This window comes from Onychostoma macrolepis, chromosome 01, assembly GCF_012432095.1.
Source record: "Onychostoma macrolepis isolate SWU-2019 chromosome 01, ASM1243209v1, whole genome shotgun sequence".
NCBI classification, from domain to species: domain Eukaryota; kingdom Metazoa; phylum Chordata; class Actinopteri; order Cypriniformes; family Cyprinidae; genus Onychostoma; species Onychostoma macrolepis.
Window position 1 is genome coordinate 10,859,533 of NC_081155.1, and position 20,264 is coordinate 10,879,796.

The 20,264-nt window shown below is 38.4% G+C and overlaps 3 protein-coding genes across 8 annotated transcripts; 2 read left to right on the forward strand and 1 right to left on the reverse strand.

Annotated features, from left to right (window-relative positions):
• Positions 1–192: 192 nt before the first annotated feature.
• c01h19orf53 (chromosome 01 C19orf53 homolog) lies at positions 193–993 on the forward strand. The gene is made up of 3 exons (XM_058771354.1): positions 193–342; positions 507–562; positions 642–993. Exons 1-3 carry the CDS (start codon positions 255–257, stop codon positions 798–800), a joined length of 303 nt encoding a protein of 100 aa, XP_058627337.1. The 5' UTR covers positions 193–254; the 3' UTR covers positions 801–993.
• A 125-nt stretch (positions 994–1,118) lies between these two features.
• si:ch211-196h16.12 (regulator of G-protein signaling 4) lies at positions 1,119–5,011 on the reverse strand. Its single transcript, XM_058771344.1, has 5 exons — positions 4,281–5,011; positions 4,134–4,199; positions 3,306–3,358; positions 3,061–3,224; positions 1,119–2,001 (listed from the first exon to the last, which is right to left on the reverse strand). The coding sequence occupies exons 1-5, from the start codon at positions 4,322–4,324 to the stop codon at positions 1,834–1,836; spliced, it is 495 nt and encodes a 164-aa protein (XP_058627327.1). The 5' UTR covers positions 4,325–5,011; the 3' UTR covers positions 1,119–1,833.
• Positions 5,012–5,749: 738 nt separating this feature from the next.
• On the forward strand, positions 5,750–19,615 carry slc25a23a (solute carrier family 25 member 23a). 6 transcript variants are annotated; one of them, XM_058771276.1, is made up of 13 exons: positions 5,750–5,893; positions 5,988–6,571; positions 10,787–10,913; positions 11,735–11,822; positions 11,911–12,022; positions 12,112–12,270; positions 13,777–13,929; positions 14,006–14,119; positions 15,384–15,551; positions 15,619–15,769; positions 16,684–16,838; positions 17,103–17,128; positions 18,410–19,615. In XM_058771276.1, exons 2-13 carry the CDS (start codon positions 6,407–6,409, stop codon positions 18,411–18,413), a joined length of 1,422 nt encoding a protein of 473 aa, XP_058627259.1. In that variant the 5' UTR covers positions 5,750–5,893; positions 5,988–6,406; the 3' UTR covers positions 18,414–19,615. The 6 variants fall into 6 exon arrangements, with proteins under 6 accessions (XP_058627259.1, XP_058627236.1, XP_058627251.1 ...); XM_058771253.1 differs by lacking the exon at positions 18,410–19,615 and having other exon boundaries at positions 17,103–17,293; XM_058771268.1 differs by lacking the exon at positions 18,410–19,615 and having other exon boundaries at positions 10,790–10,913; positions 17,103–17,293.
• Positions 19,616–20,264: the final 649 nt, after the last annotated feature.

The window sequence follows — 20,264 nt, forward strand, 5'->3', positions numbered from 1 at the left end:
AATATTAGTCTTAAAATTAGTTTGTAATTTAAATCGGTACAATTCAGCCTATTCTTCATTATTTATTCATATTAATTAAATAGTTATTTATTTATAATTACATCACACGCACACACACAAACACAAACACTGTTTGTATACAGAAAATACTTTTATTTTACATTTCATCCTAAACGGTTTTTTGGAGACTTTTATTCTATATTGTGTCCTACTGTTGTGTCCTTCCTGTTTCCGGTTGCGATCAGACCGTAGAAATGGCTCAAGGCAAACAAAAATTTAAAGCGCAGCGACCCGGAGGAGCTAAAAAGCAACAACACAAACCGAAAGGACTCAAAAAAGGAGGTAAAAATCATTGCGTTCTTGAATAAACGAGTATTCTGAAAGTAAAACAGCGTTAAATACAGATTTCATATTAGCAGCAGGGCTAACGCATTAGAGCCTGCGTCGCCGCGCATGCGCAGTTCAGTGCGCTCGCCGTGATTATCTTCAAATCCTCTTTATTCCAGGAAGAATCATCGCTCCCAAAAAAGCTCAAGTAGTCCAGCAGCAGAAACTGAAGAAGGTAAACGTCCGGTTCGCTTTTAAAACCAGTCTGTGTCAGATAATAGCGGTTTGATTGGTGTGTTTGTGTTTTGGTGCAGGGTTTGGAGGTGGCCATCAGGAACAGGATTGAACAGGAAGTCACACAGAAGGCCAGCACGTCCCTTCACAAGAAACTCAGTGTGCTGAAGACTCCCGCGGGGAAAGGCGGCACAGCTGGACCTTCAAAACCAGCTGCTGGATCATCCAAGTCCACCTGATGACAGGCAAACACTCTAGTCTGCTGTACAGCCGCTAGATGGCGCCTCCATATTAAACAAAACTGATGTTTGCACTTTCTGTGGATTAACAGTGAAAAGTTTGTTTATTTTTGGAAAAGGAATCTTTCATATGCACAACAGGCCATTATCTTTTAGACTGTGCTTATTTTATATAATAAAATGAGAAAGTATTGATAGGTTTCATAATATCTTCATTTGAACAATTTTTTTTTTGTCATAGGAAAGCACCGCTCATTTCATGGTTATATTCTTATAACTATATGCGACCCTGATCCACAAAACCAGTCATAAGGCTCCATTTTTTGAAATTGAGATTTATACATCATCTGAAAAGTTGAATAAATAAGCTTTCCATTGATGTATGGTTTGTTATGATGGGACAATATTTGGTCGAGATACAACTATTTGCAAATCTGGAATCTGAGGGTGCAAAAAAATCTAAATATTTTAAAGTTGTCCAAATGAAGTTTTGATATATTTACGGTAGGAAATTTACAAATTATCTTCATGGAACATGATATTTACTTAATATCCTAATGATTTTTGACATAAAATGACAGAAAAGATGATAATTTTGACCCATACAATGTGTTTTTGGCTATTGCTTCAAATCTACTGTGCGCTTTATGACTGGTTTTGTGCTCCAGGGTCAAAAATATATTTTTCCACTGTTAAGCAGCCGCACTCACTCACTTTATTAGGCTGCGAGTGTAAAATCCCTGAAGGTTTTCCTGTGGTCAAGGACGTGCTGTGATTCTCTGCCTGCTTTATTTTCTTTGTTCAGCTTTGATTGTCTGGTGACCTTGAGCTTCCAGATCTCTGATTGGCTCTCAGTGTGTGATTGACAATTCAAAACAATTCCATTTTGACCCAAATAACTTTATTAGGTTTAAAGATATAAAGGCAAAGTTAGTACATCCTACTAAACTATATTCTACCTGACTGTGGCTCATGCGTCACTACAGGGCTAGTCGAGACCTCAGATACGCAGGGTTTGACAGCACAGCGTGTCTCACAGGACTTTGAGAGGCTGCTGGCTGTAAGAGGAGCGCAGGAAACGTGGGAATGAGTCTTTGGCCATCAGGGAGAAGATCCGTTGCTGAGCCTCATCGAACGTGTCCGCTGTGGGATCCTCCATCAGCCCCATCAACGCCTCGCGGGTCTCACTGTCCAGATTCACCTGAGAAACACATCCCATGAGCTCGTGTATGAGAGAGGAAACGGTCAAGAATACATTTCACTTCAAAACCAGGAGAAAGAAACAAGAAATTACGTTTTAGAAAAAGAAAATGAAGCCTATTTTTAGGTCCATAAACGTGTTTTGCATTATAACATTATTTTCATGACAATTAAACACATTTCTCTCAAAACTGTCATTGGTATAATGCAAAAATAGATGTTATTTGAAGAAAAAGTAGTTTAATACAGTAGTGGCCAAAATGATAAGAACTCTAGTATTTTCAGCAGCTAAAAGATGGTTTTAAGTCAGTTATTTCTATCTTTTGCTGTAGTGTGTCAGTAGGAAATATCAGTTTACATTTCCAAACATTCATTTTGCCATTAATTGTAATAATCCAGTGAGATTTTTGTCTGACAACAGCCAGTGCTCCACACAGAGATCTGATCTGATCATCATCCAGTCTGTCTGGAATGACATGAAGAAACACAACAAACTGAGACAGACTCAATCCAGAAGAACTGTGTCTCCAAGATGCTTCAAGAAACCTTCCTGCAAAGCTACAGTACTGTTCAAAGTTAGGCACTTGTGTAAAATGAGGATGCTGTCAAAGTAAATCAACATTTGGTGTCAAACTTGTGCAAACAAAAATCTCACTGGATTATTACAATTAATGGCAAAATACTGACACACTGCAGCAAAAGATAGAAATAACTGACTAAAAACCATTTTTTAGCTGCTGAAAATACTAGTGTTCAAATCATTTTGTCCACCACTGTATATAAACACATCATTATACAGATTTATATAAAATACATTTATTTTGTATTATATTTTAGTAGTTTTTAGAATAATAATAAAGTTAATGAATTAAAATGAATATTAATTTGTTTATAAATGAGTTACTTTACATTCATTATATTAATAATTCATTATATATTTCTACATTAAATTCATTATATATTATCACAAACAAAAAATAGACTTAAATTCAATACGACTACAATTTTTTTTTTTTAATTCACAGTTTTCTTTTCTAAACTCCCTGCGTTCGTGTCTCACCTCCCGAGGAGCATCAGGGTTGATGAACTGGTTGTAGATGCTGTGGGCTCTCGCCGCCAGTCTGGACCCGGATGCGCTCCTGTACTCTTCACACGCCAGCCAGAACTCCAGGTTCTCCTCGCTGAACTCGGAGCGCAGGAACCAGCGGAACGCCTGGAGCCCCGCTGCGCACAGAACCATTAAACACTAATTAAACCAGCTCAGTTTAGAGAGGAGAGGGGAACTCATTAAGAAAGTCCTCTCACGCTTGCTGTTGAGCAGAGACTCCAGGTCCTGAGGCAGCTTCTCCTCATGCGCTCTGAAGAAAACAATAGATGCTTTTTATTACTTAGTTCAGCTTGTTTATGTCTTAAACAATACTTAGGGTTCTGTAAGTTAAACTTAATCGATAGCATTTGTGACATAATATTAATTACCACAAAATATATAACTTAGACCCGCTCCTGGGGAGGCACTTAAAATGGAAAATGATTTAAAAGAAGAAATATAAGCTATTATATATATATATATATATATCCAACCTGCTTCCTAAGGTCACAAAACTCTGGACTTTTGGTAGTACCTAGGATAGCAAAGTCCACTAAAGGAGGTAGAGCCTTTTCACAATAGCCTTCCTGATAATGTTCAGGGTTCAGACACACTCTCTCTGTTTAAATCTAGATTAAAGACATCTCTTTACCCAAGCGTTCACATAATGCATCTTGTACTGCAGTTATATCTGCTCAAATGCACATTATTATTCTTTAGCTTGGGTTGAACAAATCATTTTTGCTCGGATGGAACAGCAGCTATATGCTGATTATGTCTCTATGTGTTTCTCTGTTTCTGGATCCAACCCTTAAATGATCTGAGAAGAGATGATGCCAACCCCTCAGACAATATACAGAATTACCAAATTTTGCCATAAGTTAAATATATGAAGTTTCTACAATGTATAAATGTATTGTAGAAACGTAATTTCCTGTAAAGTTGCTTTGCAACAATTTGTATCGTAAAAAGCGCTTTACAAATAAGCTTGAATTGAATTGAATTTGTATATTGAGCGTTAAACGAGAGCAGTGCGCTTGTGTTACCTGTGTTTGTAAACCCACTCCTGCTTTTCGGCCAGGTGGGACAGTTTGACCCTCATGCCCTTCGCCCTGAAACATCAATACACAGTTTCACATCCGTTCACAGCTCAATGCTCCAGTATCTGTCTTTCCAAAAGCGCTGATACTCACTTCTCCAGGCATGAGGAGGGGATGGCAGACAGCCCCTTACACATCACGCAATGTCTGAATGAACCTCAAAGGAAAGATCAAATGTCTCCAGCTCCGCTTGACCCTCTCTGTCTCTGTGTCCTGCTGTTATATAGAGACATTAATCTGATCCTGAGATCGTGAAACAACACAGACAGCTGTTGGGTGACACACCACACAATGACTGTCCATATCACAAGCTCTAATCATTGCATTGTATTGACGCTGTACAGGTGGTGTGGACAGCAGCTGACAGCGGTTTTCTTCAGAAAGCGTGTATCTGTGTGTATCACCTGTGTTTGTGTCGGGAACAGTGACTGAAAGCAACAGGTGTGCATTGTAGGTTATCTGATCGTAGCCTGTTCTGTTCATCAGTTCACAGAATAGCTTGTTTCCATGCAGTCACTGCAGTGTCACTTGTTAAGCAATAATTGTTGATTGTAGTGATAGTGATAATGCATTTAAACTAAGTGAACGTTATTGTGGGAGACTGTTGCATAATTTTCTGTTTCAGACCTTGTTGGAAAACTGAACGAAATGGACGTGCAAGATGCTGGGGAAATGGACACTGTTGGGCTTTGAAAATGTCAGAGAAGCACCAGAAAAGTAGTCCAAACAACTGGCACACTATACTTAAAGTCCAAGTGTCTTCATGCAGAAATATTTGGCATTAAATTTGGGTCTGTTCCTCTCGTAAATCTCTCAAATGACTTCTTTTTGGAGCTTGATAGCATTTGTCCCCATTCATTTACATCATATGGAGCCATACAGCATGGACTTTCATCTAAACTTCTCCTTTTGTGTTGCACGGAGGAAAGAGAGTCAAGAGAGTCATTTTTCGATGAACCCTTCGAGGTCAGACTGGTTTGTGAAACATAGTTGCTGTTTTTTGGAGGTCTAGTCGGTCTAACCAAACTGACCGAGATGGTCTACCTCTAGCAGATCAAAAACTGGCAAGCAGTTTAGCTGAAATAGACCACCTTGAACCAGCTATGGCCATAGCCAACAATACATTGCATGGGTCAAAATTATCATTTTTTTCTTTTATGCCAAAAATCATTAGGATATTAAGTAGAGATCAAGTTCCATTAAGATATTTTGTAAATTTCCTACTGTAAATATATAAAAACTTCACTTTTGATTAGCAATTTGCATTGCTAAGAACTTCATTTGGACAACTTTAAAGGCGATTTTCTTGATATTTAGATTTTTTTTTTTTTTTGCACCCTCAGATTCCAGATTTTCAAATAGATGTATCTCGGACAAATATTGACCATACATCAATGGAAAGCTTATTTATTCAGCGTTCAGATGATGTATTAATCTCAATTAAAAAAAAAAAAAGACCCTTATGACTGGTTTTGTGCTCACACTTCTGATCCATCTAAGTGTCTGATAAGAGTCAGCAGATATACTGAAGAATATTCTAAATAAACTGCTGCCATGCAAACCCACGTCTTCCTCCTAAACCTTATGAATTCTTTATGAACCATCAGGAAGTGACTTCATAAGCCATGCAGCCTGAATCAAAATAACCAATCACCCTTGTGAAGAGAAGATCACGTTCCGTTCTGGACGACAGAAGATCGTTGAGTGTGAGAGTTATTTGAGTGCATGTGTATGTCATTTATTTACAGAGTTGTTGCATTCAATTGACCGCGCATGATTTAACACGGTTTCTCTGTTCAGGACCGGGATATTTTGGGCCAGACGTGTGTATGTTGGCAGAAGGAAGCCCCTCCTGAGGGTGTAATCTGAAGCCGCTGTTGTATCGGCAGCAGTAAGTCACTGCAGTCCTCGGTTTTCACGCGCCTTCTTCATGTTTTGACGCACAAGGACAGCGTGGTGTTTTCAGCTCGCCTTAAAATGTCGCAATGCTGGTGGATAAGAAACAGCTAACGCCTGGGTATCTTGGAAGTACTGAATGCATGATTGCGAAAGCTTCCTGGTTCGCGTGCAAAACAGCTGTTTGACACCATCTGCGAAACGCGAGCTCTCAGGACGCGACGCGAAGCGGTTTGTTTCGCTAACATCTCCTATTTTGGACGCACGCAGAACGCGTCTTCATCGAGATGTCTCTCCGTGGCTGACCGCGCGTGGAGTGCATCATGTGGCGGGCGCGGTGCCAGGACAGCGGGGTCGATCCCGAACGCGAGCGGCTCTGGGCCGAGCTCTTCGCGCAGCTGGATCTGAACAAGGACGGACGGATCGATGTGAGCGAGCTGCGGATCGGACTCGCCGCGCGGGGGGTGTCGCTGAGCTCCGTGGAGGAGGTACGGAGGAAGCCCAGTGCATGCAGATATAACGGAAGGGTGCTTATTGTACAGGATAACTGTTCGTTAATTCACATGTTTATGATTTAACTGGAAGATAATAACCTGCACCTCCAGGTCACGTGATCATCTGAACACCGAAAGCGAAAATGCCGCAGTAAGCGATACGATCACAGGCAGCCAATCAGATTGTGTCTGATGCTTAATATTCAAGAATGCAGAGTGCGATTCGGGCCAATGAGGTTTCGCAGTGGGCGTGGCTACTCGCGTCGCAAATCATGTACTGTACATTGTGTATTTACGCTGTCCACCCCAAAGGTGCGTCCAAACCGCGTACTCGTGCACTATTCTAGTGTGAGTAGTGTTTGTAAAATTCCAAAAATAAATAGTGCACTTTAAATAACTGGATGATGCACTTGTGTGAAATGTTGGACATGTTTGTGGCTAGTAGGGATACAGCTCTGACCGGAAACTAACGATGCAATTTAATTTTCTACCTATTAGATTGTGTTTTATTAATGTCTACACCTACCCCGACCCTAAACCTACCCTTTACAATAATGCAAAAATAGTAATTATTGTTGTACAGTGCGACACAAATTGTGCTATAATGATAGTGTGCATGCCCAGTAGCCACAAAATAACCTTATAAAATCCATATACTACATGGTTGAGTACATAATGCATAAGTGCATAGTTTATAGTGCGTTATTTGGGACGCAGTTAAATTTTTCAACACTGAATGAAGCTATTTCCTGTGAATGTGCGAGACTTCTGGTTCATTAGGGCTGTAGATAAACAACTAGAAGAATTCCACAGTGCAGTAAGCGGTATTTGTGCTACAAGCCAGTGTGTTTATGATTAAGATAACAAATTACACTAATGTGAGAGCAAATATGTGCAGCTAAAATGACTGGAAACGGCTGGAAGCACCGGAAGACTCGCATATTCAAGTTTGTACATTAAAAATGAGGTGGATTGGTTACACTAAGTACATACATTAGTGTCATCTTAAATGAAACAATTTCTGTAGATTCTGCATTTGAAGGAAATTACGTTTCCAATGGTGTGTAGCCGCTTGTAGTGCACTGCTCGCACTATTACGCTATAAAAATGGCTTAGAATAGTGCAGAAGTACACAAGATGGGATAAACCTGTAGAAACTACGATATTTAATAGGCTATATGATCATGTAAACAGGATTTCAGGCCGCTGAGATTTCACTGTGGATAGACTGCGCACACAGTGCTCCAGAAACAGAAAGCAGACAAGCGACCAACAACAAAAAAGTCACTTGTTGCTGGTTGGGATGGCGCCTGATGTTCAGCTCCGATTAGACAGATGTGCTGGAGCCATTAACTCATTATGTAGCTGCTTACTCGCTAACATACTCAAACTCATGATGCTTCATATGGTAAAAGTACGACTGCACAGCAGCGTTCTTGTCTTGGAGGCCTCCATGTCGAGGTCAGGAACAGAGCAGATTAGAGCACTGTGTTGCAGCACTAATGAACCAGTTTATGAGCTTAATAGTTAATGATCTCAAGGTCAGTAGCGGGAACAGAGGAAGGGCATCAGCACCTGCTGGCATTAAATCAACCTCACAGGGTCTCCGGCTGCTATCTGAAATAAGGGTTTACTGCAGACTAGCGTGTTTGCTAAGTCAAGCGTCACTATTTTTTGCTCGTATGTTGGTCTAGCCATTTGAAGAAACTCTTTACACTAAGTTGTACATCTCTAATCGATTAATTGCTCGCTAAAGAAGTTGGCCTTGGAAACAATGAGAAACCAGTCCAAGTTATGATCAAACAGACACACACAGATGATAAATGAATCTTTGTTTTCTAATCTCTCCACGGCATGCTGCAAGCTGTTTTGGGGAAGTAACTTTTAAAAGTAGGGCATTACAATATTGTGTTACTCTATAAAAAAGTAACCAGTTGTGTTACTTAGTCACTTTTTTTCTGGAAAGTAATGCATTATTTTACTTTTGCATTACTTTTTGTCACCTGGGCTGGGCTTGCTTATTTATTTTTGATAACAAAAACCCCCCAAAGGTTATATATTTGGCAACTGTAACCAAGTAACTTACTTTACTTATTTGAAAAGTAACTTAGATATGTTCTTGTAATGCGTTACCCCCAACACTGCTGTTTACAACATACTATACACACACAATAGTTTATAGTTCAGCTTAAGTGATTAGACTATTGATCTGTTTGCCTGGGACAGTCTTGTGTCATATTGATTTCTGAAGCTGATTTTGTAGTGTGCTTTGCTTTTTGAGGTTTGGATGCATGAGTGCATGTGTTTGTATTTGCATTATGCATTATGATGAATGATATTGGCAAGAAAGCACTAAACTTCACACATAGGCTCACAGAAACACACATGTAGGCTGCACAATGTGCAAAAGGTCAGCGTCTTGGAGTGGATCCATGTGAGGGTAAATGTCATGTGACTGCTGGCTCACATAAATAAACACAACAACATACACATGGGTATTTTGTAGGCGTCTGCCAGCAGAGGAGGATAAGCTAGTTAAATGAGTGAAATTACTGGCATAGTTACAGCGTGATTTGCCCTATAACATACCAAGGATTGTGGGAATGTCTGGTTTGAATGAGTTTCCCAGTGCAGCACTTTGTGTGCATTTAAAGTGACAGTAGCTTTTGTGTCGTGATTCATTTTAAAAAGTTCTGCTAAACTGAACGGTTCACTCTAATATGATTTATTATTTTAGTCAGTGTGGGTCAGTTTTTTCATAATTTCCTCACCATAAAACACCAGAATGTAGGATTTATCTCATTGTAAAACCCTGAGACCTGCAGTGAAATGCCTCTAATCCTCCACGTTTGCACAGCTCAGTACAAACATGTTCAGACACGCTGCACTGGGAATCGTGTGGCGACACCCTGAAAAAACATGTGGTGACACCTTCACGTGAAGTAAATTTGGACAATGTATTCTTAGCCAGATGCATGTTTATTTGCACAACTCTCTCAAAGTTCAGAAATTCAGATCAGAACGATTTAAACATCAATTATTTGACCGGTTTATCTAGCGATTATGTGGATTTAAACACTAATATAGTGATTAAGTGTCTATAAATGAAGTAAACACAGAGAAAGTAAAGCGCACAAAATGGTAGCTTCATATTTGTAGATTTATTTTCTTAATGCATTTAATTAGAATGAAATGAACCTGTGTTAAAATTCAATGATTAACCCCTTAAAGGAATAGTTCACCCAAAAATGAAAATTCTGTCATTAATTACTCACCCTCATGTCGTTCCAAACCCGTAAGACCTTAGTTCATCTTCTGAACACAAATTATAGATATTAAAGATATTTTTGATGGAATCAGATCTCTCTGACCCTCCGTAGACAGCAATGATATTACCACGATCAACGAGCAGAAATGTAGCAAGGAGATCAGTAAAACAGTCCATGTGACTTCAGGGGTTCAACCGTAATTTTACGAAGCTACGAGAATACTTTTTGTGCACAAAGAAAACAATAATAACATAATTTATTCAACAATTCTTCTCACCGAGTTACCGACTTACCCCAGAACGTAATCAGCGTTGTTTACGTTCAGCATGTGCGCGTTTATGATATGATATCGTTAGAATCGTCTGAGTCTCAAGAGTCTTTTTGTGATTGGAGTAATACTGCGTAATTAAATTAATGCATTAAAAAAAAAAACAATTTCAATGTTGTTTGGATGGCACTGGGTGGCTGTTTGTGGTATAACGCCCTAAATAAAATCTCACGGGAACCTCAATTGTTTTTTTTTAAATCAACTTCAGATTTGGAACATAACTTATTTAGAAATAAGGCTTTAATTTTATATCAATTTTAGAGTAAAACCTGTTATTTAAAACTTCTATAACTTTTGTTACTTTCATATTTTGAAATAAGTCCACTTCTGCAATAATCTGCTGATTGTCTTCTTTAAAAAGAGTCAACCTTAAGTCTGTATTCCAAAGTGTGGATGAATTATAACAGTTTAAGTTATAACTTTCATGACAGTTAAGGGGTCTGATTGCTCATGTTTGATGTTGGTGCTGTGGGCCGGTGGCTTTGCATGGTTTTAATGTGCTTTTCTCCTTCATTTGCACCCCATCCCACCTTTCCTAATGATCCCGGCATCCCTCTTTCCCTCCATTTCTCTCTATCCCTCTCTATCTCTCTGTATATGCCCTACATTCAGCAGGTTGTACGAGCTGGAGACGTTAATCATGACGGTCAGCTGGATTTTGAAGAGTTCACCGAGTATCTGCGTTCACATGAGAAACGCCTTAGACTCATGTTTCGCAGCTTGGACCGAAACAATGACGGTTAGTTTCTGTCAACTTCACACTAGTATTATCAGAATCAGTGTTATTTTAGTATTATTCACTGTGCATTCTATTACAGTATGTATTAATATTTCAAGATTTAATTTCAATTGACTACAGTGATATTTAATAGTTTCAGCTTTATTTAATAACAACACTGGTCAGAATCTGTCTTAATTCACTGTTAGAGTATTCATCATTTTTATGTTCTCATTTTACGTTTACTTTAAGTTACAGATATGATAATTAATATATATCCTCACCTAACATAACATAACATAACATCTATAACCTTATATTAGCATTAGCATGTGTGATCGCTGTTAACATCTGTACCATCACAGTACTGTAAAAGTACTATGCTACATTAGCATGCTACATTAGCATTAACATTTGTGATTTTACATCACTGTAATCATCTATTGCTTTGCTATTGCGTCTACCCTCAATGTAGCATCAGCATTTAGCATCCATACAGTTGCTAACTCATTCATAAGCGTCGTAGCATCACATTAATGTTGTTAACAGCTATAACATTAATGTTAGCACTGCTACATCACTGTTAGCATATTTACACTCACAGTATCATTAGCAGCTATGCTATTGCAACGCTCTTAGCGGCTATATCTTCATTTTAGCACTGGTGCCTAAATACATCTATAACATCATATTAGCATCAGAAGCTATGATATTGCTGTTAGCACTTTTACATCACTGTTAGCATCTATACCTCATATTAGCATTAGCATCAGTTCCATTAATTCAGTCTTAAGATCTATTATCTCATATTTCAGTACAGTAACACATTGTTTGTTTTGTAGGTGAACTGGACGTCGGGGAGATCCAGCAGTCGTTACACAATCTCGGCGTGGACGTCACGCTGGAGCAGGCCGCCAAAATCCTGCAAAGGTGTGTGGTTTTGTACTTAGCATGTATGTAAAGTGCTTTTCAGATATGATATTCTGACATGCAGCACTTGTGAAATGTGTTGGTACAGTATGGACAAAGACCATTCCATGACCATCGACTGGTTTGAGTGGCGAGATCACTTCCTGTTTAACCCTCTGCACAACATGGAGGAAATCGCTCAGTATTGGAAACACTCGGTGGTACGAAGCAAAAACTGAAGCAGGTTTTCATGACTATAAATTGAGTGACTCCTTTCTTTCCGTAACTCCACTGTTGTGTATTTGTGTAGATGTTGGACATCGGAGAGCATTTGACGATTCCAGACGAGTTCTCGGAGAAGGAGAAGCGGTCAGGGTTCGTGTGGCGGCAGCTGATGGCAGGAGCCGTGGCAGGATCGGTGTCCAGGACAGGAACCGCGCCGCTAGACAGACTCAAGGTCTTTCTGCAGGTGAGACGCCGCTGGTCTGGGAGCAGTCACTTCCCATCTTCAAGCAATGAAACCATCTGATCTTTGATGCACATTTAATGCCAGTTTCCTCTTTAGAGTTTCCTTTCGAGGTTTGCTCTTCAAGATACTTTTTAAAGTAGCTCCCGCAATACAATCTAGCAAAAGCTGTGGCTTGTGTGAACGAGGTGCCAAAAAAGAAAATAAGGACAAAAAATTACACGCTGAGATACTAGTGTCTTCTTTATTCTTATAAAGTGCAAAAAAGGTGCTCAGTGCATGTTCAAATCAACAAACTGTTTATTTGGATACATAGCAAACGAATTTCAGGAATTGAGTTTTTTCCTCTTTGGTGGATTCTATTGTGTGAACAAGGATAATAGAAATTTCTATAAGATGAAAGGCGTGATATAGGCGTAAAATAATAATAATAATACAATTTTGAATTAGTTTTTTATTTTTATAATTCTGTTATATTTTATAATATAATAATAATTTTTATAGTATAGTTTTTATTTTAGTTTTTGTTTTATATAAAGGTTTAGTAATTTTGTGCTTTTGTAATTTTTATTAGTTTAATTTTTGTATTTTCTTTTAAATATGCCTGTACAGTTTTTATAATTTTTATTTTATTTCAGTTTTTGTTATTTTAGTATATCAAGTTAAACTAAAATAAAATGAGAAGTGTTGCTTTGGCAACTAGCTGAAATTAAATAACTTTAAAAAAATTTAAAATATTTGTATTTTTTTTTTTTTTTTTAGATTTTTTTTAAGGTTCAGTTAACTACTAAAGTTTAGTTAACTAAACCCTGAACCAAACCAACCAGCTACATGGTGAATTATTACAAACTTTGATCTGACACAAAAAGTATTTGAAAATCTGACAAAAAGACAAAGGTGTACAATACTATGTATTTAGCAGCATTAATGAAGGAAAAAACTACAATTATGTAAAACATTGTGAATGACAGGAGAAATATAAAACGATGGATTTAAAGATGTTGATTATGTATATAGAAACTTATTTTATGTTATAATCTTATAATATGCATATTATGCGAGTAAGTATTTTAGTTAGAGTGCAGTGTTCTTTTGTTATGATTCTCTGATTGGTAGAGAGTCTGTGCAGAATTATGGGTAATGTAGTTTTTCACCACTGTTGAACATGATTATTTAAAAAATAAGATGAAATAATGTGGGCTGATTGCTTCAACAAAAGCATAACCCATCGATTAACAACCTTGGAGCTCACAGTAGGTCTGTCTTTAAAGGTTTATGAGTTACTATTAAAAATCAATTCCTCTGTGGATAAAATGAAAGAAATTTGTACATTCTGAACCCAACTGTAGCACTCTATATTTTCAGAACCACACTGACCCCTGGAGGTCATTTGAGACACTGCAACTGAACTTTCTTTTTTAGTTAATATGTTTAACTGTGGTTGGTTTATAATCTAGTTAGACTGAATCTTTACATTAAAAATCATCTGAATTATGTTCTGATGGTCAGGTGCACGGCCAGAGCTCTGATAAGGGTAATGTGTGGCACGGTCTGCGTGCGATGGTGAAGGAGGGCGGCTTCACTGCGCTGTGGAGGGGGAACGGCATCAACGTGCTGAAGATCGCGCCAGAGACAGCCATCAAATTCCTGGCCTATGAACAGGTACGGCTCTGTCTTTTACACTCAGCCCATGTGGACAGCGACTCAAGACTCAAAACTTTTGTGTGTGTGTCTGCAGATTAAACGTTTGATGAGAGGCAGTAAAGAGGCAGGAACTCTGAAAGTTCATGAGAGATTCGTCGCTGGATCACTGGCTGGAGCTACGGCTCAAACTATCATATACCCTATGGAGGTAAACACACACACACACACACACACACACACAGTCTGGTATATGTGGTTTACGGGGACTCTCCATAGGTGTAATGGTTTTTATACTGTACAAACTGTATGTGCTATTGCCCTACACCAACCCTACACCTAACCCTACCCCTTACAGGAGACTTTGTGCATTTTTAGATTTAAAAAAACCCCCACCATTTAGTGTTTTTTTTTTTTTTTAAAAACCTTTTGGTTTACGGCGACATTTTGGTTTACGGCACGCAATGTCCTCATAAACAACCTTCACGTTGTAGTACCCATGTTATTATACAGATTTGTGTCCTCATAAACCATATATCATCTATACCAGTACACACACACACACACACACACACACACACACATATACATACATGCATACATACATGACAGCTGGTTCCTGCACACACTGACTGTCAAGGTCACTATTATATGTCAAGGCCTCGCTGTCATAACACACACACACGTCTACATGTCTGCTCACATTACCAAAGGCCTCACGTAAAGTTCAAGCACACTAAAGAAAGCGCTCTGTGTTCAGCGGCCCATTTAAGAATAAAGCAGTGAGCTGTGAATGGCTGTGGTTAATGGAGTGTGAAGTGGAGTCCTGGAAAGACAATGGACTTAAGTAAAGTAAAATCTTTTAAAAATGTTGGCATTAGCAGTGTATATATATATATTAAAGATATATAATTACATTTATTACTGATAAATATAGTTTATATATTTGTTAAAAATAAAAAATAGTTAAATAATGTAGTAAATAGTAGTTAAATAAAATAGTTAAAAATGTGTGTGTGTGTGTGTGTGTATATATATTATTTTCGTTTACAAATTATAAATAATTTGAATATTTAATAAAAAATATTTTTTGAATTTACACTGACAACAATTAATACACTACTATTCAAAACTTTGGAGTCGGTAAATTTTGAAAAACGCTTCTTCTGTTCACCAAGGCTGCATTTATTTGATCAAAAATACAGTAAAATATTTTTATATTTTTACAATTATAATATTAAATGTAATTTATTCCTGTGATCAAAGCTGATTTATTCCTCCAGTCTTCAGTGTCACATGATCCTTCAGAAATCATTCTAATATGCTGATTTACTGCTCAAGAAGCATTTCTGATCATTATCAATGTCAAAAACTTTTCTTTTTTTTTTTTTTTTTGTGGGAACGGTGAATGTTTTCATGTCTTCATGACTCTACATTGATTTTGTCTGTTTCTGTCTGTCTCTGTCGTTCTGTAGGTGCTGAAGACTCGTCTTACTCTTCGTAAAACAGGACAGTATTCTAGTGTGGCGCACTGCGCTAAGCAGATCCTGCAGAAGGAGGGCGTTTTGGCCTTTTATAAAGGATACCTGCCCAACATGCTGGGCATCATCCCGTATGCCGGCATAGACCTCGCCGTCTACGAGGTGTGTGTGTGTGTGTTGAGAATGATTCCTTCATAAAAGCTCTCTCTCACACTGTCTCCTCTCTCAGACGATGAAGAACGCCTGGCTGCAGAGACACACGGAGGGCTCGCCCGACCCGGGCGTCCTGGTGCTGGTGGGCTGCGGCACGGTGTCCAGCACCTGCGGTCAGCTGGCGTCCTACCCACTCGCCCTCATCCGAACACGCATGCAGGCGCAGGGTGAGACACACACAGAATCAGACAAGAGCTACAAATGTTCCCAAGCTACAAATGTTAACTTATGTGGATAAATGGATTATCGCATAAAATACTTGAGAATAAAATTGTCAATTCGTAGGAAATTGGTTAAAAATTATCACTAATAAAATATTACGTCACTGCAAACATTGTAACACTGCAACAGGTTATTTTCCCCCCACATAGTTATTGAGTTGCTTCTCAAAGTGTGCAGATAAAATGCAATAAAAACGCTGCTATGTTAACTTGCATTTAATCACCTGATGTCTTCTTATCAAATGCACAATTATGCACCTCATTTGACCGCGTACGTTTTTTTTTGAATGCGCATTTCTATATATTCCTTTCCAGCGTTTTTAAAGTGATATCCACAGAGTTGCTGCTATCCTAAACTAAAACTAAAACTGTAAACAAAAACATTTTCATTACTTGAAATAAAATAAACATTAATTGAAGTAAAATATAACATATTTCAGCCACACTAAAAAAAATAGAAACAGTTTTCGTTCAGAAATTACTAGTAAATTTTACAATCACAAAGAAATGGCAAGTAACACACTGAATTAAGCATTGCATTTTTTTGAAAAATATGAAATAGTATTTTCTTGTAAAACATACTCCAGTAAGCGTCGTTTTATTATAACTTTGAAAACAGTTTAGTTACCAAGGCAACAATTCTCATTTTGTTTAAACTTCAAGTACTCAAATAATTAAAACCAAAATTTAAAAACTATATAGACATATTTACAAAGAATGATAAAATTACTAAAATCAAAAATATTCAAAATATTAATAAAACTATAATAATATACTATTGATACTAAAATACCACATATTCTGAAGGTTTACTGGTATCATAAGAAGTTAAGATACTATGTCCTCTTCTGGTTCCTCAGCGTCGGTGAAAGGAGCTCCTCAGCTGTCCATGTTGACCCTCTTCAGGAATATCGTGGCTCAGGAGGGTGTGGTGGGACTCTATCGAGGCATCGCTCCCAACTTCCTCAAGGTCATCCCGGCGGTCAGCATCTCCTACGTCGTCTACGAGCACATGAGGAAAGTACTGGGAGTGGGAACCTGAGAGAGAAAGAAAGACAAGTCGTGTGTGTGTAGAAAAAATACAGTCAAAGACTTGTTTATTTAAGCCTACAATATATTAAATCACTGGAGTGATGTTCACCAAAAAACACTGGATGTGAGGAAGAACGATGAACTGAATCCAAACACTGAAATATGCAGAATCTAAGAGGTGCTTTTCTGACCCAATCCTGAATTACTGAGGTTCATGATGTGCTCTTCATGTGTGTTGTTGGTCAACAGGGCCCTGATATTCAGATATTCAGGGTACGGCCCTCTGGATGCGGTAAAATGAACGCTTGCGTGTGGGAGACTGTGTGAGCATGTGCTATACTGTACTGTGTCTGTCTGTGTGTATGTTTAACCCAGTGCACACTACTGAACTCCAAATGGGAATGGACAATAAACTAACTTCCTCCCTCTGAACTTACAGTACAATTGAAAGTGCCTCAGTTTTGAGAAACACGTGTATGTTTTATCTGTGGTCCAGTAATACGCCTCTTCTGCTGTACTGAAACCCTGTGTGCTCCGAAATCACCATGCCAACCAATCAAGAGTTCTAGAATCCTCAGCTGAAGATTCCGTAACTCAGACTGAAGAGTTCACCCAAAAATGAGCGTTAGCTAAAAATGTGCTCACCTTCAGGCAATCTAAGATGTAAAGGGTTTGTTTTTTCATGGGAACAGATTTGGAGAAATGTAGCTTCATCACTTGCTCATCAGTGGATCCTCTGCAGTGAATGGGTGCCGTCAGAATGAGAGTCCAAACAGCTGATAAAAACATCACAATAATCCACACCACTCCAGTCCAGCAGTTAATGCACTGAGCAGCCAAAAGCTGCGTTTGCAAGAAACAAATCGATCATTAAGGCATTTTTAACTTCAAACTGTTGTTTCCAGCTAAAATATGAGTCCTCTATCCATAATATTGCTTTCTGCAGTGAAAAAGTTGTCTTGTCTGAATCAGGAGAGAAATATGCACAGATCTAGCAGTGTTTCCAGATGAAAACAGTCCAGTTCTTATGAACACAGTTTGAACTGGAGTGGTGTGGATTATTGTGATGTTTTTGTCAGCTGTTTGGAGACTCATTCTGACGGCACCCATTCACTGCAGAGCATCCACTGGTGAGCAAGTGATAAAGCTACATTTCGATGAAGAAACAAACTCATCTACATCTTGGATAACCTGAGGGCGAGTACAGTTTCAGCTTATGATCATTTTTGGGTGAACTATTCCTTTAACCGATTCTAAAATCCTGCACTGCGTCTCAATTTGCATATTGTCAACCCTAAATAGTGTTAGGTCTCACTCATGAAACACATTTTTGTGTAAATTGTTATCTCACGTCAATTTATTTACACAGACATTAATTGTGCTTGTGTTTCATGAATAAGGCCTTCACAAGAATATGCCAAAGGTGTATTTTTTCAGTGGAATTTTTTCGAAGCATGCATGCATCCATGCATGTTTTTTTCCCAGCTAATGTTTTCAGCTAATGCCCTCCAACCCAGTGTAAAGTTTATGATGGTTTTCTTTCGACTGTTTCAGGTAAAGAAAAGTATGGAGGAATGCAAGGCAGAAGTTGCCCCGGCAGTTTTTAAGTGTACTGTATGTGATTTTAACAAAAGTTATTTTAAGGTTATGAATTTAGCTAGATGTTAACGCTAACGAGCAAACAGTGGTATCAATACACAATTAATGACCCAACACTGGTGTACTACAAACTCAGTCATCTTACCATAAACTCGGAAGTACTTTTACTCTGCACTTTTTAGTGTGTAGTGTAGGTATCTGAATTGGGACGCAGCCTTGGAGTTCGGTTTATAAAGCTGTTATCCTCAATGCATGAGGTACTGTAGCCTACGGTTTGGAGCAGAAAGCCTTATGGGTGTTTGTGTTTGTGATTTTTGACTCATAGAAAAATAGGACTAAGCAAAACAGACTTTTTGATAAGAGTCACTTCTAGGTCAGTGTACTCTGTTTTATCACTGACTGAGTTGATATATTCAGATAGACTGCTTGTATGTGTTACAATAAAATAAAGATTCCCACACGGAATCCGCGCACACAGGTTTCCATAGAATTCAAGCATTACTTGTTCACAAAATTCTACACAAGTTCAAGTCTCAAAATTTGATTTTTGTTTCTTTTAGGCTGTCCATTAGCACATCCGTATGCTACTGCACTACTAAATGTTCACAACACAAACTTTTAGCAAATATATATGCATTTAAATTCCAGTCTTTATCTTCTGGGAAAACGGACCAAAAATATTGAAGACGTCCAATCAAATGCTCTCAAGAGCAACAATGTCCCTCCCATTCAGCTGTGACAGACACTGGCTATTTAAATAATAGTTATTTACTATACTAATTATGCCATCTGCTTCCAATAAAAGCTAAATATTTGCCACGTTTACATCTATTCTGCAAAATGTACTCACAACTAGTGGGGTAAGTGTGGGGAAAAAAAAAAAGTTTGCATATTTCGACTGGGTCTCCTCATTTCTAGTGCTTTTGTATGCTAACATTATTATTGTTCTTATTTTGATGACAACAAAAATCATGTATGGTCATTATATATTTTTGCTGTTCTTCCATGTATTTTTCTTTGAAAGGAAACTAAAGTCTGTTACTGAATGCATGCAAGAGAATGTATGTAAATTAAATTAAATTAAATTAAACAGTACAGAGTCTTTGTTGATGGTCTTTATAATTGTTATAACACCAGGGGCCTGTTTCATAAAACAAGTTTACCAAAAAAGTCAGGCTTATTTTAGTTAGTCTGACTTATTGCCCATTGATTTGGTTCAAAATAAGTCAGACTAACTGAAATAAGCCTGGCTTGTTTGGTAAACTTGTTTTCTGAAACAGCCAGCAGCTCATCTCTCAGCTGTATGGAAACCGACCCTGTGTCATTCAGAAGAGCTCATCCCTGTGCCCTAAACCCTTCATAGGGGTTACCCTCCGGAGTGAGAGCTTTGAAGGGTGTAGGCGACCAGACAACTGTGAAGCGCCCTTCTGCGTCATCATGGAAATAATCGGCGCAAAGGATCACGGGAGCCCGATGTGTCCATCAGTTGTACCCTTCGAAATCCTTCATTCCGAAGCGCCCTTTGAAGCGCCCAGTTTTGAGCACTTCGGTTTGGAACGACTCTTCAATATGGCGGCCATGATTGTTTTCACTCCGAGGGAACGCACCGTGTCTTTTCACTAACCCATAAAAATGCCAAGTAAATGCAACGAGCAGCAAGGTTAAACGGTCCTAAAGAGCCTATACGCTGATCCATACGTCCATCATTGTCTTTCAGCGTTTTCTTGAACCTCATTGGTCTATTTCGATGCGTTTCTGAGCGCTGATTGGTAAGCTCTGTGCGTTGGTCAGTCCTTCTTAAAAACCGTCT